This window comes from Gadus chalcogrammus, chromosome 2, assembly GCF_026213295.1.
Source record: "Gadus chalcogrammus isolate NIFS_2021 chromosome 2, NIFS_Gcha_1.0, whole genome shotgun sequence".
In the NCBI taxonomy this organism is placed as follows: domain Eukaryota; kingdom Metazoa; phylum Chordata; class Actinopteri; order Gadiformes; family Gadidae; genus Gadus; species Gadus chalcogrammus.
In genome coordinates, this window is record NC_079413.1 from 13,049,245 (window position 1) to 13,076,483 (window position 27,239).

Consider the following 27,239-nt stretch of genomic DNA (forward strand, 5'->3'; position numbering starts at 1 on the left):
TCCTCCTCCTACCTGATGCCAGTGGGCGGGGTATTTAAAGCAGAGAGAAATTATGACTATGAGGTCTGTCGTAGTTTATTTTTACAATAATCTGATTTGGGAAAATATGTTGAGCCCCTACCCTAAAGGAAGTGTTTTGTTTTGTGTTAACACATTATTGTTGTATATAGTTTTCTTTTTAAAGAATTGCTCATGCAAGGATATATCTTTATCATATTGCTAAATATTTGTAATAACTGCTTGAAATGCAAATACACAGTTGCGAGAGAAAAGCAACGGATAATTCTTTGTAATCTTCTTTGTGAGTTCACCCTTCTAGCTTTTGGAGGATTGGGTTTCACATTGAGAGAAAGGCATTTGCCTTGCACTGACTTCAGATAGGCATAACATATTTTCCTTATTCACACTGACATTCCACACCTTGTGTGATCCCAACCAGTGACATATTTGTTCAAGATCAAAAAACAACAACCGGTCCGTACAGATTCATTCCGGTCTTCAACGTGACTCCTTCCCGTAAAGCCTCTGGCATCAGCCCCAGTGAGCAGCAGGGTGCAACCTGGAGTTCCTGTGGACCGGCGACGCCGATGATTGTCAGCTTTTAGCTCGACCAATAGAAAAGAGCTTCCCTGGCCTCCCTTCCTCAGTTTACAGCGCCCCACCCATTAGGGGGTTGGTCTCGCGCCGTAGTGAGCATCTTGTTGAATCCATTTCCAGTAAGGCAGTGAAGAGGAAGTCCTGAACCGGGCGCTGTACCAAAATGGCGGCGGCGGCATTCGGAGGAGGAGAGACTGAGGAGGGGGATCCCTGCACTATGCTCGGCCGATGCCAACAGTAATGGCGAGCGACCAAGCAGCCGGAGGCCATTGAAACCCCCTGGTCACCTTCCTCTGTACGTCCCACGCCGCTTTAAGACTTGCGGAAGGTGAAAATGTCCCTGGCCTTTGAGCCCCTCTTGCCCTCGGGGGAGGGGGTGGTCGTGGGGTTGGGGGTGGAGGCGGGGGAGGGCGAGCAGGGCTGGGGGACGGGGGTGCCTCCATAGGGGCAGCTCTGGGAGTCTGGGTGCTCCCCGGAACACTCCACGGTGGGGATGTAGCGGCTGTCCCACATGCCCGGCCCGCACAGCTTACACAGGTCGTGGAGGCTGCAAGGGATTCTGGGTAGGAGGCGGAACTGGTAGAGCAGACTGCGAGCCTGTTTGGATGGAAGAGGAACAATAGAGGGTGTGGGAGCTGGGACAAGGCATAGCTGCGGGGGGCAGGGTTAGGGTTAGCATCCTTGAGCAAGATAAATGAAACCAAAATTAAATAAATAAAGATACTGTTTTTTCGGTGTGTGACAGTTGAAAGATTTAAGTCAATCAACATCCTTGTTCCGTCTTGTTCCTGATGTCATCCTGCAGTATCCTCACTACAAGTATATTTCCTAGTGAGTAACATGGGTAAAATGTCTTAGAAAATACCAAAACACAAGTAAAGATACTCCAAAAACTAAGTAACGTAACAAAGTATTTCTAGTTTGAACCAGAGTTAGTTAGTTTACTTCACACTGTTGGGGTTCAACTGATCTGTTTATTTACAGTAAAAATACCCCTGCTTAATAATTGCCCCCACACAAACGCTGCATGGTAACCAGGAAAATGGTCCATACGTCTTAGTTGCTGCAAGGCTAACACACACCCAGCTACTGTACAAAGCACAGTAACTGGGCAAGGTAGAGACACAAACAAACCATAAATCTTGTGCATTGCTAGGAAACCATTCAGCACTTCAAGGCACTTGATCTATATACACTACATCAAGGTTACCCTCCCACAGCCTAGACTGGGGCTGCATAGTGCTCTAAAGTACAGTACTCTACCTGACCTGCATGGCTGAATAAACAAACACATCTTGTGAGGATATTTACAGACTCCGGGTAAGCAGGTTTACACAGCAGCATAAAGAGCAGAAAAACATGTTTAACATACAAATAACGTTCAGTTAAAGGGATATTTTCCCTAATTTCTCAAGTTGTCCGGTGCAGTTAATAGTAAATGGATTGTTTAAGGCTTTTAAAAGCCATCAAGATCTGGACAATTCAAACACAAGCACATGTTATACTATATATGACACAGAAATGAATGAAATTTCAAATGTTTCAAAATGTCATTAAGAAAAAGGTTTTAGATTTTGTTTTGTTTCATCCAAGTAGCATTTCTTAGCATAGATTAGCATGTCTTGCCGTTACCTTCCGTAGCACCAGCTCTCCATTCATGTGCATGGACAGGTTGCTGAAGTGAAGCAGCATTTGGTCGGTGGCTAGCTGCTGTTCGGTCACATCCTCGCCATACAGCACGATGATGGCCACACACAGAAACAGGTGGAAGTAGTCCGTCTGTGGAGAGGAACCGGCTGTTTACCCAGCAGAACTACTGCGTCACATAGAGAATCATAACCATAACAATTATTTCATCTGCATAGCATTTTTATGTTTCATTCCAGCTGCACTTTTAAGACAGTTTAGATAGATGAAGGTCAACGACGTCATTGTGGATGAAAAGCAACGTGCTTGGGTTAGAGCCAGTTGATATCGTAATGTTCAATATTAACTGGATGAGCTGTAATGGCTCTATGTAATTGGTCGTTATATCCCAGGGGTGTGGTTTCATTTCCCATTTCGGAATACAACAGACCTTTCCTCTTTTCTAATAAAAAACATTTCTGTCACAGCAACTTTACATTAAGAGGTTTTTGGGAACTAGTAATAGATAGCAACTTGACTTGGAAATCAATTAAATGTTACTCTTGCACAGATAAATATATATACTATATTGATATATTTTACAATTTAAAAATGACGCCAAAATCATAGTCTCCAAACCCACTCCTTTGATAGACCTACATTATAACCACAGAGAAATGATACCTGTTCCCATCCATGTGAGAGCAAGTAGAAGCATTAATATTACCAATAACATTATCACCATCATCATCATTTCCACCAGCAATGAAAATGTTGATATTGACATGAATAATGATAGCATCGTTATTGTATTTAGGATATGGAAAGCAATAAGTAAATATGAAATCCGACATTTCTTCTGTCCCTCGTCCATCCCTCCCAGCCCATAAGGGAGCTCATTTTGTGACCTTACCTAAAGAAAACACACAACAGATCCCACCCCCCTGGGACCTTGGCTGCGGTTGCATGAGAACAGGCAACCCTGTTATCACCCACACACCTTGTTATTCTCCATTCGGCAACAATGAGTGCAGTCATTTGTGCCATGAAATCACAGAGGAGAGCGAGCGACAAGGGACAACACAACACGTATGCATAGAACACAAGTATGCAATACATGCAGTCTTCTTCTGTTAGAATCCAAGCTAATATAAGGTATGCCTCTTAGGGCTGCACACTGCGCGTTAACCTCCAGCTCGTGTGTCCTGCATGAGAACAGTTTTTCGTTTCAAGAGCGATCTATAATATGATCTAGAATTATATAGATTCAGAATATGGACTTCTTCATTTCGCTGAAGGATTATAAAGTGCTTATTATTGATTTAACATCCGAGGTTCGCCACGTTTTTTTAGCTCCTCGCACATCTAGTATTTCATGATTTAATATCTAGTGTTTATTTATTCTAATTCTAATCTGACAACTAAATGGTAACTTGCATTGTAATCAGAGCATACTTGAGAATGAGAATGTCACGTCACAATGTGTCTTCTTCTGCTGGATAAATAAAGGTTTTGGTTGGCACATGATATGCATACTTTCGGTCATCAACCGATACTCTGGCACCTGGCAAGCCTGAGCAAGGCTTGTGTTCTGATGCAGAGGTCTGAAAGCAGCTCTATGACAGCCGGCACAGCATCTGGGAACGAGGAGCACTACAAGCCAGGAGGATACTATATATTTCCGAGAGTCACACAACAGCCCTTCCCTAAGATGGCATTCACGGACCATCTGCAGACGCACATTATTTCCCCTCACTTCCACTCTCTCTCCATTGGGGTCAAACTCATTCCTTTATTCTGTCTTTCCCTTCGCCGTCATTCCCCACCGTCTGAGCATCTGTCTGCCGGACGTCTTGTTTTCCACTTGCTCCGATGTCATAGGACCACACCTCAGGAGGGTCTCTGCATGTGTTTTATCCCCACTCCCCCCTCCCCCCTCCCTCCTCCTCCACATTAGACTCTGCCCGCCCTTTAGAGAAGAGGCCCCTTTCCCGCTCACTGAGCCGTTTGTTATGTTTAATTCCCCTGTTTCCACATCCTCCCTGTTGCTCGGCTCATTAGATTCATTTAGATTGATCGCCTCTTGTTGTTGTAACTCCCAGGACCCTATGACCTGCTGTTGGAACAGACATCATTGAATGAAATATATATGTGTATATATATACTCAACAACGACAAGCGTTGGATTCAGCGACCGACGTCGTCAGTCCCTAGTACAACACAATGTTTCCAACGCTAAATAAAGTCCCAGTGTCTGAAAACCCCGCTTCAAACACTGCTTCCAACCAGTCTAATCATTTCTCTCCAGCAACTTTTCCATGACCACACGTCTAGACCTAGACCCAAGCTAGCCACACCATGCGGAACCATGACCCCAACCTTTTTTCTGCGTGTGTGTGTGTGTGTGTGTGTGTGTGTGTGTGTGTGTGTGTGTGTGTGTGTGTGTGTGTGTGTGTGTGTGTGTGTGTGTGTGTGTGTGTGTGCATACATGTGTGATTGCTTGCATGCGTGCTTGCTTGCATGTTTCCATGCTTTCATGTGTGTATGCTTGCGTCTGTGCACATGTTTGCATGTGTGCGCATGTATGTATCTGTTTGGATGTTTACGTGTTTGTATTTGTGAGTGCAAACATGTGTACGCACGTGTGTGCTACGTTTATATACTAGGGCTGTCAATTGCTTCCTCTTTTTTTATCTGATTAATCACATTATAATTATGGGATTTATCGTGTATCGTTATCTATGCACATTCATTACTCAATACACAGCAGGTGTACAGCCTCAAAGTCCAATCAGTCTGACTCGTGCCCGGTGAGGCTGCTTATACCAGCCATCAACCACACAGACTCCACAATATCAAAGTTAGCTTGGAAAAGCCCCCGATATTTAAATTTAAAATACATTAAATTGTTGTGGAAGATGAGTAGAGCATTGAAAAGCATTGAACACCCTGGTAGAATATGCTTAATTACACCTCTTATCATCACTACTGTGACCTAACTTTTAGCCTTTTCAATGATTCCCCTATCAGAATGCACCAGAATACATCATAATGTGGCTTGTGTTCTTTATTTAAAATCCTAAATAAACGTACATATACCATATCCTTGGCTGATACAAACTTTGTTTTGCCAAGGCTTGCATGAGAAACACAACATCACCCCATGATGACTTTAGTAATGATCATTTCCTGATTCATTAATAAACAATGACCGAAACACAATTACCACCATCAACATTCCTATGCTTCTATTCCACAGAAATGGAGTGGGCATTAAGACCTGTCGTCACCGGTACAAGCCCTATTGCACAAGGGAGCTCTATTCACCTCGCAACGCACATGTGTGTAAATGTGCGTACATGTGTGCGGGTATCTGCCCGCTATGTGTGCATGAGTGTCTGCGCGCCAGGTTAAAGCTCCAGGGCAGAGACCTCATGCGGGCCTCCCTCACCTGGTAGTGGGCCCAGCAGGCCTCCCACATGCGCAGGGCGTCGTTGTCGGGGAACTCCCTCTTGAAGCAGAGCAGCACCCAGCGGTGGCAGAAGAGCAGCTGCAGGCCGTCCTCCCCCAGCTGGGTGAGGTGCTGGTGGAACGGCGGCAGCATCAGACGCAGCAGCTCCCGCAGGTACATCTGCAGAGGTGGACGGGGAGGGGGAGGAGGGAGGTGATGGGGGGGGGGGGGGGGGGGGGGAGGGGAGGGGCAGTGGGAGAGTCGATGGGAGTGGAAGTAGGCCAGTTGATGAGGGTGGTGGTTGTTGGGTTGATGGAGGGGAGGGGGGGGGGGGGGGGGGGGGGGGGCGTGGGGTGAGTTGATGGCGGGGGGGGGGGGGGGGGGGGGGGAGGGATGGGGGGGTATTTAGGGGGGGCGAGGGTGTTGTTGGAAGAGGAGAGGATGGAGAAGGTGGAGGTGATTGGGGGGAGGGGTGTTAAGGAAGAGGTGAAGTGGTGGTGGTGGAAGTGGTGGTGGTGGTGATGGTGTTGGTGTTGAAGGTAAAGGGGAGAGGGTGATGGAGTTGATTGGGTAGTTGTGATGGCGTTAAAGATAGGGTTAGGGTTAGGGATATAGAGATATTTTATTAATGATTAACAAATTACACAGTATTTCCCCTATACTTTTACTGCATAGATATAATATATTTGAAGTAAAGGATACAAAAATCAGGATTATCTTTTCCAAATTGTTGTAAGCGACATACAAACTAAGACTGTGTCTGACACACACACACACACCAACCCAGCCCCTAACCCCCCCCCACCCGGACCCCCCCACCCGTCAGTACCAGCTGGCGCTCCATGTCCTCGTCGCGGGGCGAGCTGATGAAGATGGTGTTCTCCATCAGGCCCACAAAGCACCAGAAGGTGTCGCTCTCGTCCTGGACCTCCGTCAGCAGGGGGGCCACCAGGTCAGACATGCCCTGGCAGTAGCCCATGTCCGGGTTAAACACGGCGTAGTTCAGCAGGGTCCGCCTGCAGGGAAGGGGTGGAGGGGAGGGACGCAGGCCGAGATAGGAAACGTCACCTACCGCTACACTCACTTGACATTTAGGCCCAATCCCATTTCTACCCCTTACCCCTTCCCCTTGTTTTGGAGGGGGAAGGGGAAGGGCTAAGGGGAAGGGGTAGAAATGGGATTGGGCCTTAGGCCCAATCCCATTTCTACCCCTTACCCCTTCAAAACAAGGGGGAGGGGTAAGGGGTAGAAATTGGGCCATATTTTTTGGTCATTTAGCAGAAGGTTTCTAGAGACTACCAGTGATAGTTTCTAATGAGCTGGATTAAGGACGCCTACGGCGATCGTAGTAGACTCAAACCCACAACCTCCCGGCTGAGCGTCGACAACCTCCCGCTGCTACCCACAACCGGAGACAACCCCTTTTTTTGGAAACCCAAGAACTTGAACCACTTACAGCACAGCCCACTGACATTGTTGTTGTTACATGATTCACCCTTTCTTATGCAACAGTGGCTTTGGTAACAGAACAAACGCCGAATGGCACCACCCAAATTCCAATCATTATCATCGTTACTTCCAAGTCTCACTGTACTTCCTTGACTGGTTGCAGACTTCATGAAAGCAGTAATGAAAAACAGCTGTCTTTCTTGAATTGCCAGTATTTGGCTAAGCAAATTAAAAGTATATGTTTGCGTGTTATTATTTCCATACAGGGTTAGTTAAGGATTCAGGCAGTTTCAGATTACTCAAGTGGTTAGACAGGAGCAGTGAGACCATGTTTTTTTTGATTGGTTCAGTGATCCCCCCTGTACATAACCAGTAGCCGTTGGCATAAGCGCAGCGTTAGTTAATTCCCAGTGCCAGAGCATTATCTCCACAAATGCTCTTAATACAGCCTCTATATAATGCAAACATGAATCTATTGTCGTGTGTATTAGCTTTTGTTTTCATTTCTTCGAGCAGACTATCCTATGCAATAATATATTTGTTCAAACTTAAAGTTGATTCTGATAATCAAATCAAAAATGCAATGAAACCGTTGTCACAGTCGTCACAGGAATGTGACGACTGATAACACTCTGTGAGTGCCATGCTAACGCTATGCTATGCATATTAAACAGCTGTGGCAGGTGCCACTGGCTACATTTAACACACTCACATGAGTGAGAAGCTCTCTGCGCCTCAACTCGACACATTATACCCAGACACGTACCAACGGCCATAATGAGAGTCGCATCCCTAGCACGCTATTCAAATCCTCTTGTCCCTACTATTCATAAATAAATAAATAAATGAAAGCCATTAGCAGTGAGTGTGAGTCAATCGTGCGGTCGGGGGCTTAGTCGGACTCAACAAAGCGTGAAACATGTTAGCCGTTTCCCCGAGGGCTTGGTGGTATGAAATGAGGAGGTACTAGAGTGTACAGAGTCAGGCGATGAGCAAGGCAGGTATGAAAATGTGGAGGAACAGGCAGAGAAAATCAGTGGATTGAGAGACGGAAAGAGGGAGCTTTTATAAATAGATTTGGTCTCTTCAGATATCATTTAAACTTTTAAGTTGTTTTTTGCATTTTATGGTGTTTTTTTAGTATAATTATTTTTGTATGCATGTCAAAATCATTATTTATACTTTGTTTCATTCTTTTTATTGAAATAAGGGAATGCAAGCAGCAGATAAGAGACAAGAGAAAGATTTTGAAAGGGGAGACAGACAGACAGATATGTCTGAGATATGAAGTGTGAACAGAGTGAAGCTTGAGGGGCTGAAAATGGGGCAAAATTTAAGTGTGGAAATGAAAAAAGAGTGACAGTTGAAGCAAAGGGGAACTGATGAAGAGGAGTGAGTGAAAGCGACAGAGAGACGGAGCGAGAGAGACCGAGCGGCCGTGAGAGAGAAAGATTTTCCCCAGACCTCATGATCTCCACATTGGGGTTGTTCTCCCCTCTGAAGAAGAGGTTGCTGCGGTCCGTCCTCACCACGTCCTTGTCCACCGTGAACTGGACCTTCCTCCAGAACTCGCTGTGCTCCTCAGGGGTCATGGACAACCTGCACGGGCCCCAGACCAGGACCCAGTTAAAGACACTCAGAGGAAACCACATTCACAGCGTCTTTTAAAAGCTTGTATTTTGTATGTACTTCATAGATGTCACGATAACTGAGTTTGACTTGTAGTTGTTACTGTGGTGTAAAAGATTGTTGATTGGCTCGCAAAGGCGGAGGTATAGGAAAACAGAGGAGAAGGGAGGGTAGAAGAGTGGTTGGAAGCAGTGGGGAGGTCATTTCTCCATCAAAGACACTCCTCAAAGAACAACCACACCCCGCAACAATACACAGTTATTATTGTATTATGTATCTTGCAGGTAATAAAGCGGGGCTGTCCTTTGAAGCGGTGTGCGTGTGTGTATTTAGATAACACTGTTTCCTTCATGAAAACCCACAAGGAACCACACCTGATGCCGTTGGAAAAGTTGGGCAACTTCAGTTATAGGTCTGGGATTTGAATTCTCCATCGGACAGATTCAGCAGAACAAAGCCAAACGGTCCAACCTTTTAGCGGAGACGGAGTTGACATTGCAGGCTGCACTTTCTTTCTCAATACGCATATTAAGCAGTATTATCTTACATTAAAAATCATCCCAGAGTGATGGTTCCTCTTTAATACCCAATGCTGTTGGCATTTTAACATTAACGTTTATTAGCAACTGTCAACGGCTCTGACATGTATAAAGTGGAATGTCACCGTTTAAGAAAACAAAGTTGGCATCAGGTGTGGTTCCTTGTGAGACACTGATAATGGAGGAAGTAGTCATTCTTCAGCTACTATGGCGGAATTTAGGAAAGGAAAATATGTGACTATGTAGAGATTATATATACGGCATATAATTTATTTAGGTGTTTACTGATAAAAGTCACATTAAAAGAAAGGTAGACTTGTAAATGTGACTGTGTAAAAGATTAATGATTAGCTCATAAACGCAGGGGTGTAGGGGAATAGAGGAGAAGGGGGGAGGGTGGATGCGTGGTTGAAGGTGGAGGGGAGGTCATTTCTCCATCAAAGACACTCCTCAAAGGACAACAACACCCCTGCAACAATACACAGTTATTATTGTATTATTCACCTTGCAGGTAATAAAGCAGCGCTGTCCTTTGTGGGGTGTGTGTGTGTGTGTGTGTGTGTGTGTGTGTGTGTGTGTGTGTGTGTGTGTGTGTGTGTGTGAGAGTGTGTGTGTGTGTGAGTGTGTGTGTGAGTGTGCGTGTGTGTGTGAAGGGTGGGGGGATTTAATTAACACTGTTTGTTTTCCATGAAACCCCACAAGGAACAATGGCAGCACACCTGATGCAATGCCGCGCAACTGTGTGTTTGGTGGTGTCCTTCTGGTTGCGTTGCTGGTGCCTCCCAGGGCACCTAGGTACCTGTTTTCACTCTATTTCACTCTCCTAAAATACTGTAGAGTTCGGTACATATTTTTGCGATATTTGTTTTTTTCGCTAACAGGTAATCAGCCTAACACAAATAGGAGTCAAACTGTCAAACTCAGCTGTTGTGTGTGGTTGAAAAGTACATGTTGTTTAATTCTCTATTCTGGAACAGTCTGGTTCTGTGGTAAAACTGAAGAAAAATGTCCACCATGAAAATAAACCGCTTAAATAACAGAAATGGAAAAGTATAGATTTTTCCCTACACCCATCAATTTTTCATAACATACTCATCATAAAATCCTACTGATGAGTCTTTATTATACAATCATGATGCGTTATTGACGAACACGCCTTTTATTGACTTCAAGGGGAATGGTTAATTCCCCACTATAGTCCGTAATCCAAAAGCAGAGGCCATCATTTGCACCAGAGGAAGGTGAATTACAACCGCAGGATCTCAACTCAACGCTGGAAAACATCTACATGCTTCAATGCAGCTATGTGGCTGTTAAACTACTAAAATATATAAATATATACTATATATCTTTTCACAATATTACAGTGTACAACTGCCTGCCAAGGGCATCGAAAGGGGGTTTAAATTGAGTTTAAATTGAGATTACCGAGATGACGCTGAAACCTTGGTTCTTAATTGATCCAAGCTGCGCTTCCCTGGGGGGCTCCCAGTCAAGTGGGGGTTTCAGGAGGAGTCCAGAGTACCAGAGTACCAGCGGGCTCTAATTACTGGACTTAAGATGGGACCCGGTGAACTATTCAATATGTTAATAGAGCACACCGCCCACCCCCTTTAATTACCATCTTTATGACGGTGACGGGGGAAGGGGACCGGGTTGAAACACACACACACACACACACACAAATGACACTCACACACACACACACACAATGACAGACGTACGCGATGATAATGACACTTGCACACACACACACACAAACACACGATTACAGAAAACAAAAACACACACAAATATGCAAAAGAAATCAAAGACAAATACACAATTACACACATCACAACTACACAATAAAGGACGCAAGTCGTGATAACAATGACACATGCACACACATACTGACACACACAATGATAGACATTCACATACAATTAAAAACACATACGGACAGACGCAAAAACACAAATCCAGACACACACGTATAACGACGCACACACACACACACACACACACACACACACACACACACACACACACACACACACACACACACACACACACACACACACACACACACACACACACACACACACACACACACACACACGCTGTATGTTGTGGCACAGCTCGGTGTTGATGTGAATATATGAAGAGATACGCGTTGACATGCCGTTTCCCCCAGAGAACATTTACTGCACACCTGCTGCGTTCCCTTAACACCCCTTCAGAGAAAGCGCCTTATTGATAGTCAGGAAACCACAAACAAATGTGTGGTTTGTCTGTGTTTGCATGTGTGTATGTGCGTGAGAGAGAGCGACTGAGCGACTGAGAATTTTGGCAGCCACTGTGGCGACAATGTCATCGCTCATTAAATGCATCAATGTCAGGATATCGAGACTTCATTTTCTCGGCATGAATTTGTCTCGGCTTCCATGGATATGATTTACGTGGCTGCACTTAAATTTGACCTGAACATATTTATCACAGACAACAGTACAGGCACTTAAACGCTCTCACACACACACACACACACACACACACACACACACACACACACACACACACACACACACACACACACACACACACACACACACACACACACACACACACACACACACACACACACGTGCGCCCACCTGCGCTGTTGCACGTCGTGGTAGTGCGTGCGCTTCTGCAGCCTCCAGGCCTCACGTTGCTCGGAAGAGGAGTCACAGCTGTAGTAGCCGAGCAGGAAGGGCCACACCTCGCCTCTGATGGACGGGTCGATACCACCGAAGAAGATGGCCTGGAGGCCGGGGGGAGGAGAGAGGGGGTGGAGGAGGGGAGGGAGGAGGTTTCAGGCAACCGTTTGATCAAATCTTATTTAAATCCCAGAGGACATATTTGGGTGTCACAGCAGAGCATATACGGGTATCTTCCATAATTGATGGCAGATAAAATAATCAAAAATAGAATGAAGAAATGTAATTTAAGAATAAGTACAACTCCCATAAAATATACAAACAATATATTTATATACATAAGGACGACATATTTGAATAAATAGGCCAGATTTGGACTAACACTCAAAAGGGTAACAGGAAGAGGGAAGGAAGGGACAGGATAGTTTAGCTGCTAGGTTGTTTCAATCCCATCTAAAAGGGTACTGGGTTCGATCCCCAATATCCCCAGATGACTGGAAGGGTTTACTTCATCAATCAAAAAGGCTCTAGCCCCCCTACTGCTTAATGACCTTTCTCCCTGCATTCACTGGATTGCTCTGGATACAACTTCTGAATAGCATTTCATGCATTTGTATTTAACCTTTGTCAAAGCCACAAACTTGGTCTCATTGAGATTACAACCTATTTTTCAAGAGAGAGCTTGTGAGTGCTCTGAGGTAGTAGCCATCTTGCATTGTTTAACGAAGATCTACATCTAGAAAGAGGTTCATGAATGACTCGGGACAATGCTTAAAACACACTATGCATGGTCACTGAGTTATCTCAGTACCTCCAGTGTGCTGCACGAAGCACAGATGACTCAGCATATAAAAGCTCAACCTCGCCCCTGACCTTACGAGGTGGTGCGCTGCAAGTTCCCCGTATGACTGGAACGATTTGTCATGTTTCAGTTTGATGACTAAAAAGAGGAAACAGACTCCGGAGCTAAAAGCAGCAGGTTTTGTTTTGTGCAGGGGTTAAACCAGCATTCAAATTAAGATCTCGGGGGGAACATGAATCAAGACATCATGTGATCTTTGACATCCACGAGATAACATAATTAATACTTAGATATAGCTAATATATCTTGTACCGTGAATATGAGACAGAAATATATATATATATATATACACATATATATATATATATATATATACACATATACTTGATTCTTACTGGGTGTTAATTAACTTTCAATAACCGCACAGCTATGACGTACTCATAACATAACAGCACAGCTACAGTCTCATCACCACTCACTAAAATAAATGTGCAACCTTTTGTCCAATCAGCTGGCCAGCATGCCGTGAGCTAAAATAACCTTGTTAACTTTCATAGCCTACAGCAGAATAAAGAACCTAAATCTGTTGTTCCACTGAAAACGGGATGGCTAAAAAATGAATGCAGAATTCAGGGCTGCAGTGGCTACATTTTTATGATATGAAAAAAGAAAGACTCATAGAATATCTTAGTTAATATACTGAGCCAACCAAAGCATTTTTGTGCAAATGTGCACAAAATTATTCAGTTTGGGACTCAAGGGGATATTTTGCAAATGACTGGAGCATTTATGACACTGGATTTACTATCATACTTTTCAAAGATGTTCCATTCTCTCCCCCAATCTCCTTCTCTCTCTCCAACACAGGAACACCCACTTAACCCATCATCACATCCCCCCCCCCCCCCCGTCAACAACACACCTTGCGCAGCTTGTACTCCTCCTCCACCTGTCCGTTGCGGTTGAAGTGCCTCAGCCAGGTGTTGACCTCCAGCCGGCGGTAAAGCCGCTCCTCCGGGTGGCTCTCTGCCGACGGCAGCACCGGCCTGCGGATGGAGAACTGCATGCAGGACTTCTCATCCACCACCTGAGTGAGAGTGAGAGAGTGAGTGAGTGAGGGAGAGAGTGAGCGAGTGAGTGAGTGAGTGAGAGTTAGTGAGAAAACAGAAATGGAAGAAAGAAAGTATACCAGGCTAAAACAATTTATGTTCCCTGGATGGAACTACTCGTCGACGGGCGCGTTCTATTCATCGAGAAACGTTGGGAGTTCAGACGTATTTTTTAATGGAGTTAATTGCTGCGGTCGAAACGTGACACAGTGCAGGTTAAAGTGGCGCTCCCCTGACCTGGTCTTTGAGCTGGGTCTCCCTGCAGCACTTCCACTGGTGGAAGACCTCGGCCAGCTTGTCCAGGCCGGCGTGGTGGAAGTGGAGGATCTTGTACTGGCTCTCTCTGCTGGCGATCACCAGCTGCCCACTGGTGCACGCCTCATCGCTGCCAGGGCACACAAACAACACAGTGCTTCAAAGGCTCCCACGATACAATAGCTCACAGTTTTCTCTGGCACAAAGAGCCCCTTTCTCTCCCTGCGATAGGTGTGCACCAGAAGCGCCCGAATCGTGAACATGCCCGGCATTCGCAAATTGGAGGATTCACTTCAATCCTAGATAATAGACCATAATTTGGCAATTACGAAAATGGGTTTACAGCATTGTCTGTTACTACACGCCAACCAGGTGGGTGCCACACTCCACCTAGGTGACTTTTCTTTTGGGCTCCTCAAGGCAAAGGACCACGGGGAAAGTGAATCCCGAGAGGTCACTGAGGTCACGAAAACAACATGAGCCCCTGCCGACCTCCTCTCAACCCTGTGGACCCCTGCCGACTGACCTGAAGAAGAGTCGAAGGGATCGCATGTGACCCAGGTCCACCCGGAACACGCCGCACAGCTGCTCCAGCGCCAGGGCCTTCTGCTGCTCCTCCCAGCGCATGCCCTGCGATTGGCTGCTGCACTCGGAAGGGGCGTGGCTGTCCAGGCTGGAGGCGGAGCTTACTGAGGGGGTCATGGATTCGTCGCACATCTCCCTGGGGAGGAACACAGAGACAAGGAGAGGGACCCATGAAGATGAGATACTTGATTGACGATAGAGACCAAGCGTGTTTTTTGTTGGCGTCTTTAACAGTCTTGGAGTGAGAGCTGCGTCAAAAGAATTGTAAAGGCCTGCAAAGAAGGTTTTTTGGAAATCACTTCATTTTTTACCCGTTGGTTGGGTTATGCCTGAAGCCAAATTCTCACGATGAAAATTGCATAATAGATAATATCAATATTCCCTAAATCAGGGCTTTATTAATGCTTGTCTTGTAGACAAAAGGCGTAGCCGTCTCGTAAACTCGTAGTTTTGTGGTTGAGTCCTCTGATGAAGGCTCAGACATATTGCCTAAGCCTGGACTCTCTGCTGATTCTGCCCTGTTGTCTTGTGTCTCAATATGGCTGAGACTGGGAGGAATGCATGGAGGCTGCACACACACACACACACAAACACACACACACACACACACACACACAAATCACACTCTGCGCTGTCCAATTTCCTTGTCATTCCCCCAAGGCGGCCATGCTGTTCCCGTCATTGAAACCTGAGCTTTGGTTCCACTGCGAGAAGAGACATGTGCATGTACACACACACAAAAATGTACACACACACACACACACGCACACTCAAACACATACACACAGACAAAAGGCCTGAATCTCTTTGAGGCCAACAAATGGGAATACCCAGGAAGAGCACACAAACAAGTTGTTATTTTACAACACTCTCTTGCCCCTTTCACACCGCCGCAAAATCGGGGCCGGTTCCGGGCCAGTTCGGAGCTAGGGCCAGGGCTTTGGTTTCACACCGCCAAAGAACCGGCTCCGGCCCCTAAAAACCGGTTCAACTCTGGCCCCACTTTAGAGCTGGGCTAGAACTAGAACCGCTTTTACGCCGGGGGCAGGGGGCGGAGTTATCCGAACCTTCATAAACAGGAAGACCAACGAAGACCGGCATTTTTTAAAACACCGAAGTAAACAATGGACGTGAATCCGTGTATGGTTCTTTTTTGTTTTTTCTGATTTTGTTTTAAATCGGAATATTCAAAGAACGAACCATACACGGATTGAATCGAAGACGAAATTGTTGTTGTTGTGTTTGAAACTGGCGCGAGGGTTCTTCTGCGCGCCTAACCTGACGCTTGATCATTGTAGTGGTGGTTCAACGCGTCAACGCGCCAACGCAGCTAGATGAGTCCGTGTCCATGCAAGTGAACGGAGCGTTCCCTCTTCGTCATAACTATCAAACCAAACATCCTTCACATTCACCGAGCGAACATTATGAAAGTAAAATGCACATTTCTCGCTAAAAATGTTTCCATAAACGCATTTAATGGCGTAACTATGTTACTATTTCCACCCAGAATAAAGAAAGATGTCGGCCGTATGCTTCTGTCCAAGCTCACTAGCGGAGACGTTTGTAGTGACGTCATGACGTTGCTCACGCCGGCTCTATGGCTGGCTCTGGCCGGTGTGAAACCAACCGGTTCTTAACTGGGGTAAGGCTGGAACCAGTTTGGAACTGGCCCTAGCACCAGCCCGGAACTGGCTCTCGGTTCTTTTTGGTGTGAAAGCGGCATCTGTGTGCTTGGTTATGTTCCTATGTGCATTTGTCCTGCAGTTTATTAGGACTGGTGCAATAAACTGTAGCACACATGTGCGCGCACACGCACACACACACACACACACACACACACACACACACACACACACACACACACACACACACACACACACAAAGATTTGATAGAGCATGGCTAATGTCCATAATGGACTCTCACACACGCCTCTGACGAGCTAGCAGATCGGGAAGTGTTAACTGTTAGAAAGCCTTTGACACTCAAGACAGTCTATAACATACCTCTCCCACAATACGTTTACACAAGCCTAATCTCCAGACAGGAGTAGCCAACACGACTTCTACGGGTTTGAATAAGAAAAACAAAAAAGAAAACACGTATTGGGCAGATATTGTGCAAAGAGCAGATCAATGTACATTTTATTGAAGCCCACGGTGGAACAGGGAAATGCTTTGAGTCAAGCAGTTAACACTTCCTGAAATAAAGATTGGCAAATGAAAACACGCTCTACTAAAATAGAAAGAACAGATCATTGACAAGAGAGAGAGAGACACACATCTTCCGTTTAAACTGCCTTTTCAGTAAAAGGGACAAAATTCACTTCTAGACGACTTGAAATGTATCCCTACATTTGACACCTTCAAAAGAAACACAAAGTTCTGGCTAATTCAGCAACAAACTTGCTGGCATACTTTGTTTTTTACAATGTTCTCTCTCTATATCTTCTTTTCTTTTTCATTTTATGTTATTTCCACTAAAATGCAAACAACGGATGACTGTCTCAAGCTTATCGATGTTTCTTTATCTGTTCCTATTCAAATAAACCTAAAATAAATAAAGAAATACATAAACACGAGGCAGAGAGAGAGTTGTAAAGGGAAGAAAAAAGGGTTGCAGTAGGAAAGAGACAGAAGAAGGGGGGGAGAGAGAGAGAGAGAGAGAGAGAGAGAGAGAGAGAGAGCGAGAGCGAGAGCGAGAGAGAGAGAGAGAGAGAGAGAAGAAAAAGAAGAGACAGGGAAAATGAGAGACAGAGAAAGAGAGAGCGAGCAAGAGAGAGATAGACACAGAGGAAGAGAAAGAGAGGGGGAAAAGAGAAAAAAGAGGGGAATGGCTGATTCCTCCCACCCTGAATCAATCATGTCTTGCTAATCATTTCCCTTGTCGGCAGATGAGAAGCTAACAAGGCTGATCAATCCAAGCTGCAGCCTGGTTTATTTGCCCGCTAACCCCTGCATCAAACCATACAACTAGACGCTTAGCAGCCCAGGCCTGGAGCTCAGGGGTGAGGCCTAGGCCTGGAGCCCAGGGGTAAGACCTAGGCATGTAGCCCAGGATTGAATCCTAGTTCTGGAGCCCAGGGGGAGGCCTAGGCGTGGAGCCCAGGGGTGAAGTCCGGAGCCCAGGGGGAGGCCTAGGCCTGGATCCCAGTGGGGAGGCCTCAGGCCTTAGGCAAAGGGGTAGGGAGAGCAGGGGGATGGGGGCTTAAGTGACCTCAAATATGGAAGATACCATATTATTGTTTGAAATTTATACATACATTTCGTTTCTTTCTGTAGACCTGCGGATCGTCAAAGTTTGCGTTGTGTTTACGAGTCCAAATGGGCTGCTTGTGGAAATAAATCAACAAATAATAAATAAACACATTAAACACACTCTCTTGGGACCTCTATGTGTGGATCGAGGCACTGCGTTCCCTTCTTGTACGAAATGTTAATTCCGTCGACCCTATGAAAAAAGGTGTCAAGTGACCAGCTCTGGTCCTCATCAAGACCAGGGGGAAAAATAAAGAAAACAACGGTTGAAAAAAGGGAAAAAAGGGAGTGAGAGAGAGTGAGGTAGGGGTGGGGGTGGGGTGGGAGTGTAAATCCAAAGAACCCGTCGTGTCAACAAGCTGTTTTAGAAACGGTGCAGCATTTTGAAACGGCTCGTCCCTCCAGGCCCGAGGTGTGACTGCCCCAAGGCGAGCAACACTTTCTCTCTCCCTCCCTCCCTCCCTCCCTCCCACTCTCTTTCTCCCTCTCTCGTCCTTGCGTGTCATTCCCTGCCCAACTCCCCCCAGAGACACGACCTTCTATTGCACTCACAGAGAACCAGGGGCTTGGACCAGGGACGTCTGGAGACCGTCTCGTGGGAAACGCACCAACCTCCATCTAACCCTGGGATAGACAGACAGCTGTGTGGCCAACAGTCCTCAGAAAGTAGACATCTGTAACCTGTAAACTCTAAACAGGAATTGGTTTTCAGGCGTTTTTCTCCCCCCTTTAACATATTAAGTCTTGAATGGAGCTTCATGGTTTGATTTGGGTAGAAATCTGGAACGATCTATGTGGTGTTCTGTGAAGCACAAGCCAAACGCGACGAAAAATTGTATTCCAAAGTGCGCACACCCGTACGCAAAAGTCAGCAGTTTTTTTTTTTTTTTTTAAACATTAGGAGATTTTAATGCTGCAAACCTGCATGTCAACCTCATTGGGGATTCATAATGAACAGAATATGAATCATCAAGTGAAACTAGCTAAATCAAATATGAACTCCCTTTCTCCCCCTGTATTGTCTCTGTATTATGTTGATGCCCGCTCGCTCAGCTCTCTCTATGTGAATGATTCCAAGTGACATGTTTCCATTTCCTGGCCCCTTAACAGTGTCAATTAGAGAGAGAAGGGGAGGGAGGGAGGGAGGGAGGGAGAGAGAACTGACATTTAGCCCAGCAACACCAACACACACACAGAGTCAGCGAAGAGGGTTGGGGAGAAAATAGAGAGAGAGAGAGAAAGAAATAGAGGAGCGGAGATAGTAGAAAAGCAGACAAAGAGAGAGAGAGGAAGAGAAAGAGAGGACAAACGATAAGGAGAGGGCTGTATGGGGAGCAGGGGGCATGTTGGAGGGTTGGTGACTGAAGTTAAGGGCAGAAAGAGGAGGGAGGGATGATGGAGATGGAGAGCATGGCAGGGCAAAGAATGAAGGTGGCGAGAGAGAGAGACATCTGAATGGAGCTGCGGGAGGAGAGAGAGCGAGGAATGAATGGTTGGTGCCAGCCAGGGTGCTGGAGGAGAAGGAGGAGGAGGAGGAGGAGGAGAGGCCTGACAGTTAAACAGGTCGCACAGCAGTGGAGGAGGAGGAGGGAGAGTTGAGAGGAGAAGCTGTGCACCAGGGAGCCTCGCTGCCAAGTCACACACTGCCTGCATTTCCAGAAAACCAGGCTCTGAGTAGTTAAAGCAGTCGCACACACAAATTCATTCTCTCTCTCTCTCTCTCTCTCTCTCTCTCTCTCTCTCTCTCTCTCTCTCTCTCTCTCTCTCTCTCTCTCTCTCTCTCTCTCTCTCTCTCTCTCTCTCTCTCTCTCTCTCTCTCTCTCTCTCTCTCTCTCTCTGACACACACACAAGCGCACACACACACACTAACGCTCTCTCTCACAAAAAACACACATACAGGGCAGTTCCTCAGCCAAATGGCTGTGTGGAAACAGGCTATGAGGGAATCGTAAAGTCAAATGGCTGTAAGGTCAGAAAAGCAAACCCAATAGCCCATCCAGATGGTTCCCTCGATAAGGAAACAGAATCCAGCAGCGGAGGGGCTATGCACTCAACGCCCTAGCGGGATGCAGGCGGTAAAGAGAGAAAACAAACATTATGGTTTTTTTGTGGTTTTTTTCAGAAAGGGTATGCACCAAATCTTGTCAAATCACACCAGCACTGTAAGCATCTCTAGATGACTCATTGCCATGCATCTTATTAGTCACAAGCACACGCCCTATGGTGACTAAAAACCCTAGCAACGCATGATCAGCCACCATGATACAGCCGACGACATACCACATCAAGCGCCGCAATAATACGCCTCTAGCGTCAATTCTACCCTCTTTGGCTCGACCGTGTGGTGGCATGAGGAAACTGCAGTGTGAGCTGTAGGTGGCGATGGGAGTTTCTGTCGTGATGAGCTCCACCGTGTGGTAAACTGTGGTCGAGTAATCAGGGTATATATAATATTTTGAATATAGCAGTTGGTAACTGAAAAAATTGAGTAATTTTTTATACAAGTTAGTCAAAGCTAGACAACGTAGTGTTGCTGTTCTTGTAACATGTTACATGTATGTGCTTCTGTAGCATGTTACACATTGCTAGTCTTCTCATTACAGTCTAGCTAACTAGGATGTACACAAAAAAAGATTGATACCATGATGAGGTTTATATTTACCAAACCCCTTAAAATACGAAAGCAAATTACAACAATTTTAAGGACAACATTTTAGAAGATAACACACACATTCAACTCAATTATAGAAATAACTGGATTTTTGCAATCCATCATCATCTCCTGTCTAGAAGAAAAACGTACCCCATTATAAAAAATAATCTGAAATCATGTATCTTTTTCATCAGTTCCATTTAAAACACACAGCAATAACACATACATAGCCTCCCATCTACATTTCCAATCCACCTTATGTCCATTTACATTGACGTAAAAGCTAACTTTCGTAACCAAGCGAAGAGCTTAATTCAAGATTTACAAGCTAAAGAAAAAACACGCATTCATTCGAAAGTGGAGCAACTACAGAAAAAGGGCTGGGGACCTAGTTTAAACAAACAACTGGCCAAAATGCAGAGTAGCAATAGGAAATAGTCCGAAAAACAGTCTACTCCTACTTTTCCCCCACCCACCTGCTTTCGTTGTCCAGGAAGACGGAGCCGCTGCTCTCGCAGAGAGCCTCGCTGACGGGCGACAGGCAGAAGGGCGAGGAGAAGGTGTCCGAGTCCGAGCCCATGGTGCTGTCCCGGCTCACCTCATCCGAAAGCTCGTCTCCCTCGTCCCCCGTCCCCAGGGACGAGGCCTGGTGCCGGGTCGGAGAGGGCTCCCCACCGGCCTCCCCCGCCACTGGGAGCCTCTGGCCGTCGCTGGTGGTGCTGGTGGTGGGGACCGGCCTGGTGACGCTCCTGTCCTCGTCTACCACCACGTCCTCCTCCTGGGCCGTGGGGGGGCGTGAGCGAGGCCTGGAATGGAGAGGGGGCGGGGGAAGGGGAGATGGGGGTTGGGTTGGGAGTCCAACCTCATCTGAAGTTTCCCTCAACGCACAATTCTGAAACAACCTCAAATACGTTACAGGAAGCCAATTTGTGTTGTGCACAAATCTCCCTGGACACGACAGGAGGCGGCACAGCTGAGATAGCCTTTAGAGTTAAGACCTTTAAACCTAACTAACCTTTAACTTACTAGAAGTATAAGTTGCAACAATGATCAATCAACATGTGACCTCCCGAGGTACCTTCAAGAAAAAACACAACTATTCTCGCTTCAGGAACATGCCTTGGCATTCACCACATCAGAGCCAAGACAAGAGCCCCCCCCCCCTATCCTCACCTTCGGCCCCGGTGACGGGCGTTTCGGCGCACGGGGGAGCTCTCCGGGGTGATGTAGCGGAGGGCCTCCTCGTCCTGTCGCTGGATGCGGCAGTTGGGCACCCAGGTCAGGATGAGCGTGGTGCCCAGGCTGTCGTCCTTCTCCACGTGCACGCACAGGTAGCCTGCAGGGGGCAGCACCACCATCAAACCACCACAGGGAACGTTAGTGACAGGATAGGCAGTTAACAGTGACACACACACATAGTGGCCCTCTTGTAACCCGAGATGGAACACTATCCATTTACTAGGGTGAACAAAGTATGCAGGAAGGGGGTTGTATTAGGTTAAAGGGTGTCGTCATCTGAGGCGCTAGGTAATGGGTTTGATTGCCCTGATGTCCACAACCTTGTTGAACCTTGCTGCCTATCCACTTTTTGCCTATGCTCTTTACTGCATTCTGAGTCACCTTTGAGAGAAGTGTCTGCTGAATGAGGACATAGTCAAATGAACCCATCATCAGAATTTCTACGATATGGCTTGATCATATAGAGTACTTTGTGAGATTGATTCTATGATCTTTTTCCAGTTCTTCTGCACACAGCGTGTGACAATAATAATGAGAATCATCAAATAATAATAAACCACTTGCCGGCTTCTCATATAAAACTAAATGAGCAGCTATTATCAGGTATGATAACACATCAAGCCTTTAGCCTCCTTTAAAAAGTATAGCTAACTTTGTCACATAAGTGTAAGTAAGGCATTTTGAAAACAACAAAGTCATTTATAAAGTGACCTACAAGAATCCCATTCTGAAAAATGTGCATTCTTCCTGACTGTTTTAAACGGGATCGCTAAATCACTCAGTAACATAGTTTATCCCAAATGATTGAGGCAGTAATGGGTGACTAGACTAATGATCTACTACAGATAACTTGAAGAGCAGCTTCCTTCCATGTTATGTGTTGTTTGGACTTAACTGGGGAGTAAGCATGAATTGCTAAAGGCTAAAACAATTTGCATCGTCGGCTAGAATACACAGAAGAACACTGCACACATCCATTAACAGCCTTAAATGAAACCAAGTCATGAACATCAGCCCATGGTCGGAAAAGGTCATTTTGTCTGCTCAGAAAGTACAGCAGGTAACTTCATGCTGTACTTAGCCAACACTTCAGAAGATTATTTTTTACTTGATAATAATGCATTGATGGATATGCTATTGACTCACAGGTTATTTTGTATTATTGTATTATATTATTGTGTTACAGTCGGCTACTCAATATACTTCAGCCCTGCTTTAAAACCATTATTCAAATAAACATCCGACATCATTAGGTTGATTTACTTAATGGTTTGCATTTGCTTTTGTATTTTTAAAACTCTGGAATCGCTACACGGCTCAGTAATGGTAGCTCAGGGACACCATAGAAACATCAAAATGAATGTGTTGCCTTAACTTCCATAAAACTTCAGTTCAACAGCTAATTGAATGCTACCAAGTATACCCCATTTACAGAATAACAGTATGTTCGACAAATTCTGAAAGTCACAAGAGATTCGGAGGAGGACCGACAGACTTCAAAACCCAACACGGTTATGTACCACAAGCGTTTGATTCCACATTGAATGAGCTTCTGAAAGAGTTTCTAATTGAACGCATGTCAGTACAATCAGTTGCTGTACAACAGAGATAAGCGATTATATGTCTCCTGCGGTGGTCAAACAAGAACACTTGTTCGGACTTGCGTGACACATTGAGGAACGCACACTCCCCCCCCCAGTAGGCTTCCCGACACGGGGGGGGGGGGCAGAGTGGCAGAAGCGTACCTGGATGGTGTTCTCCGAGCCCGGGCAGCGGCTCGGCGGGGTGCACACAGACGTTGTTTTTGGAGAAGATGATTTCCCCGTCCAGGCCTGAGCGCGCCGACGAGCCCCCGGCGCCGGGGTTAAAGGTCAGGAGGTCGGAGGCCTTGGAGGAGGCGCGCCGCAGTAGCCGACCAAGAGACATCTCCACAGGTCGCCGGAACCTGGGCCCATCCTCTGGGGAAGGGGGGACAGAGGGAGGGATGGAGAGGGAGGAGGGTTAGAGGTATCCAGACAGAGGTATGGGGGGAGGGACAGAGGGAGGGATGGAGAGGGAGGAGGGTTAGAGGTATCCAGACAGAGGTATGGGGGGAGGGACAGAGGGAGGGATGGAGAGGGAGGAGGGTTAGAGGTATCCAGACAGAGGTATGGGGGGAGGGACAGAGGGAGGGATGGCGAGGGAGGAGGGTTAGAGGCATCCAGACAGAGGTATGGGGGGAGGGACAGAGGGAGAGATGGAGAGGGAGGAGGGTTAGAGGTGTCCAGACAGTTGGGGTAGAGGTATGGAGGGAGAGACAGAGGGAGAGAGATACAGAAATGGAATGGATGAAGGAGTAAAACAGAGAAGGGGGAAAACAGAGGTATGAGGAGGTAGAGAAAGAGAGAAGGGGTCGTGGAGGTTGAGCGAGAGGAGGGGTAAGATGGAGATATGGAAAGGAGGGCATGTAAGGAGGTAGAATGGAGTCAGATGGGGAAGGTTTAAAGAGGAACAACAAGGAGAATATATGGTTAAGGAAATCGAGTAAGCACAGGCTGGATGAGAATTACAACTTTGAATCAGTTGTCTAAACCTAGAAATGTATTCTCCTGTGGCACACTTTTTGTTCACTGCTTAATGCAGGGTCCTCCACCGGGAGGTCAAGCCCAGACTTTTTTCCTTAGAACGTTTTAATTTTACAAAAACATATAAATACACACGAGCACAAGGCAAGAGTGTATTGGTGTGCGACCCACCTTGTGTAAACACATGAAACACCCACCTGAACGCTTCAGAAAGACGCGAGCAAACAGTGTTCTTGTGGCACCTGTACTGACTCCCAAGCGCTTATCAAGAAAGGGAAACAAGGACACCAGTATGGATACTGAAATGACCTCCTCTTGACTCGCCACCAAACTGAGTTTGGTGTCCGAGATGGACGCTTTGTTTTCATGGTGAAGGAAAGTGTAAGTGCAGTGCGGTCAGGGTTTGATTGCTAACCAAAATTGGTACAAAATGTCTAACCCAAACTACCTGTAGGCATCAGTGAGCTAGACGCTCCAACCCCCTAGCTGCTAACATATCTGTACTGTTAATCGCTTTGGATTAAAGTGCCTACCAATCTAATAAGTTAAAAGTCCCCAAGATGCAAATGGAGATGTATGTTTTTATTTGCCCGTTAGCCTTTAGCCGTGCTGTGTGGCATATGTATATGACTGAATTACTCCTGAACCTTACTGTTATGTGTTCGCACCAACGCGTCCTACCTCGGATGTTATCACCACGTGGCCTTTTGGTATGCTTCCTCATGTTCCCATGTTTACCTTCTTTGATTAAAACAGGCTGGTCCACTTCCTGATGCCAGACAGGAAGTGGGTACTGCCATGGAGTCCAAACACAAGCCAGGGAGATAGGAAACAAAAAAGCTCAAAAAAACTCAATAGTTCCCAAACCACCAAGTGCCAACTCAAAGAACTCAGATACATAAACTGGTATCTTTCACCCCATAAACTGGTCACACGGGATAGTCCAATCGCTGCAAATGTCCCATTCCTGGTTGATTATATTTAACCAAAATGCACATGGCCGACACACCCTGATAACGGTTACAATGTGCTCCACTCGGTCGGCACAGATAGACCTGTGGTTATTTTGGTCTGTATGTGACTGAAGGAGGTAAGTAGGTGATTTTGATGTGCCAACACGTCCAGATGCCAGGCCTGTGTAACACAGTAAACACTTTTTCTCCCTGACACATGTTAATAAGTGATGAAATAAAATCAACTGCCAGATTTAAAATATGATATTCAAACATATTTCTCAGTGGGGGGGCAACACTGGCATGGTATCTGCTGCCTCAGATTACCGTTGCTGCCATATAAATAACCCCCACTGTCATATGGGGCTTAATTTTACCATGCTGTACTGTAGATAAGAGAGAAGAAACAGATAAAATCCTCACAATTGTTCTCTCTTATTATGCTAATTCCACCTCTTGGCAACATTGGAATTATATTTTAGTAGCGAGGCTTTCAACTTTATATTATAGCTGGAATGCCCCAGGGTTCTGGAAACACAAATTTAGGAAAACTACACTGAATTTACAAATGGCCTAACATGAATACACATTATTTATTGCATAGCCTACATCTTCGTTAGGGTATCTTATTGTTACACATTTGTCACCAACATTTTTTGGTTATTATCCATTGCGAAGACATTAGCACCATTCAATTAAATTATTAATAAAAAAACAGATATTGAACATCACAGAGTGACCTATATATTAGCCACTGAATAGTAACATGACGAACAGGACTGATTCAGCCTTCCACATATGCCCATCTTCTGAGTACTATTAGGCTAGGTATATCGTCGTTGCCGTAGTAGTAGTAGTAGTAGTAGTAGTAGTAGTAGTAGTAGCAGCAGCACCACCACCAGCAGCATCATACTTTATCTGACAGCAGGCTCTTTAGGACAAGTTATTTTCCTTTATGTTTTTGCACCGTGGTTAGCAAAAGAGGATCCTAACCATTTCATTCAACGGTGGTTGTCCTGCAGTTACAGTTCATCTGTTGCTTTTGCATCTTTGAACATAAATATTTGAGTTAGCCAGCTCGACCCAGACGGCAATCGGTTCATATGACACAATCTATGGAAACTTAAGTTGAACACCGAATTAGAGTGAGGCATTGAGAACAATCACATCATGTTATTGTTGGCGACAGAGACACACCGGTGAATTGACGGAGGAATGAATGAAATGGCCCGACGAGGTAAACACACACACACACGACACACACAGACAGGAGAGAAGCGTCAGAGCTCTCACCTTCAATCCCGCCGGAGAAGTCTACAGTCCATGGCTAACGTCCATCTTGCATGGGGAGCAATAGCTGGCTATCATGCACAAACGTTGTTGTTTATTTGAGGTATGTTCCCCCTTGTGTTATTGGTAGGATGAGAGAGTATCCCTGTGTGTATCGGTGAGCTATGACAGTGACACCACACGTTTAACGCTGCTGCTTTAGACACAACCCCCAAATCCCGCTGCTTCCGGAATAGAAAAAGGCGAAGACTGAAAAGCCGTTAATTTACAATGATTTATGAACGTTTTAAACGCCGTTTGTTTCATAAATAACATGTGATAAACCCTTGAGCTAAAGAAATATTGAATATATAACGTATTGATTTAGAGGTCACGAGGACTAAGCTAGAATGCAGTTGGTTCTCTATGCGCATCATCAGGACCACTGCTCTGAGTCTGAACATCACGTCACGAGGACGCAAGAGACAAGAGAAGATCATCATCATCTCTTCCGTGCGGACTTGTTGAGACCATAAAATCCTTCCACGACCGATATATCTTTCTTTTTTTTTTTTTAATAATTAA

At 45.7% G+C, this 27,239-nt stretch overlaps 1 protein-coding gene across 4 annotated transcripts; it reads right to left on the reverse strand.

Moving 5' to 3' along the window:
* Positions 1–27,190, reverse strand: tbc1d16 (TBC1 domain family, member 16). 4 transcript variants are annotated; one of them, XM_056581695.1, is made up of 14 exons: positions 26,679–27,190; positions 24,630–25,225; positions 23,614–23,826; positions 21,803–21,965; positions 21,106–21,435; positions 14,662–14,856; positions 14,118–14,265; positions 13,694–13,858; positions 11,925–12,073; positions 8,588–8,722; positions 6,504–6,690; positions 5,675–5,854; positions 2,230–2,376; positions 1–1,194 (listed from the first exon to the last, which is right to left on the reverse strand). In XM_056581695.1, exons 3-14 carry the CDS (start codon positions 23,792–23,794, stop codon positions 910–912), a joined length of 2,265 nt encoding a protein of 754 aa, XP_056437670.1. In that variant the 5' UTR covers positions 23,795–23,826; positions 24,630–25,225; positions 26,679–27,190; the 3' UTR covers positions 1–909. The 4 variants fall into 4 exon arrangements, with proteins under 4 accessions (XP_056437670.1, XP_056437663.1, XP_056437647.1 ...); XM_056581688.1 differs by having other exon boundaries at positions 24,630–24,693; positions 25,114–27,190; XM_056581672.1 differs by having other exon boundaries at positions 24,630–27,190.
* Between the last annotated feature and the right edge of the window lie 49 nt (positions 27,191–27,239).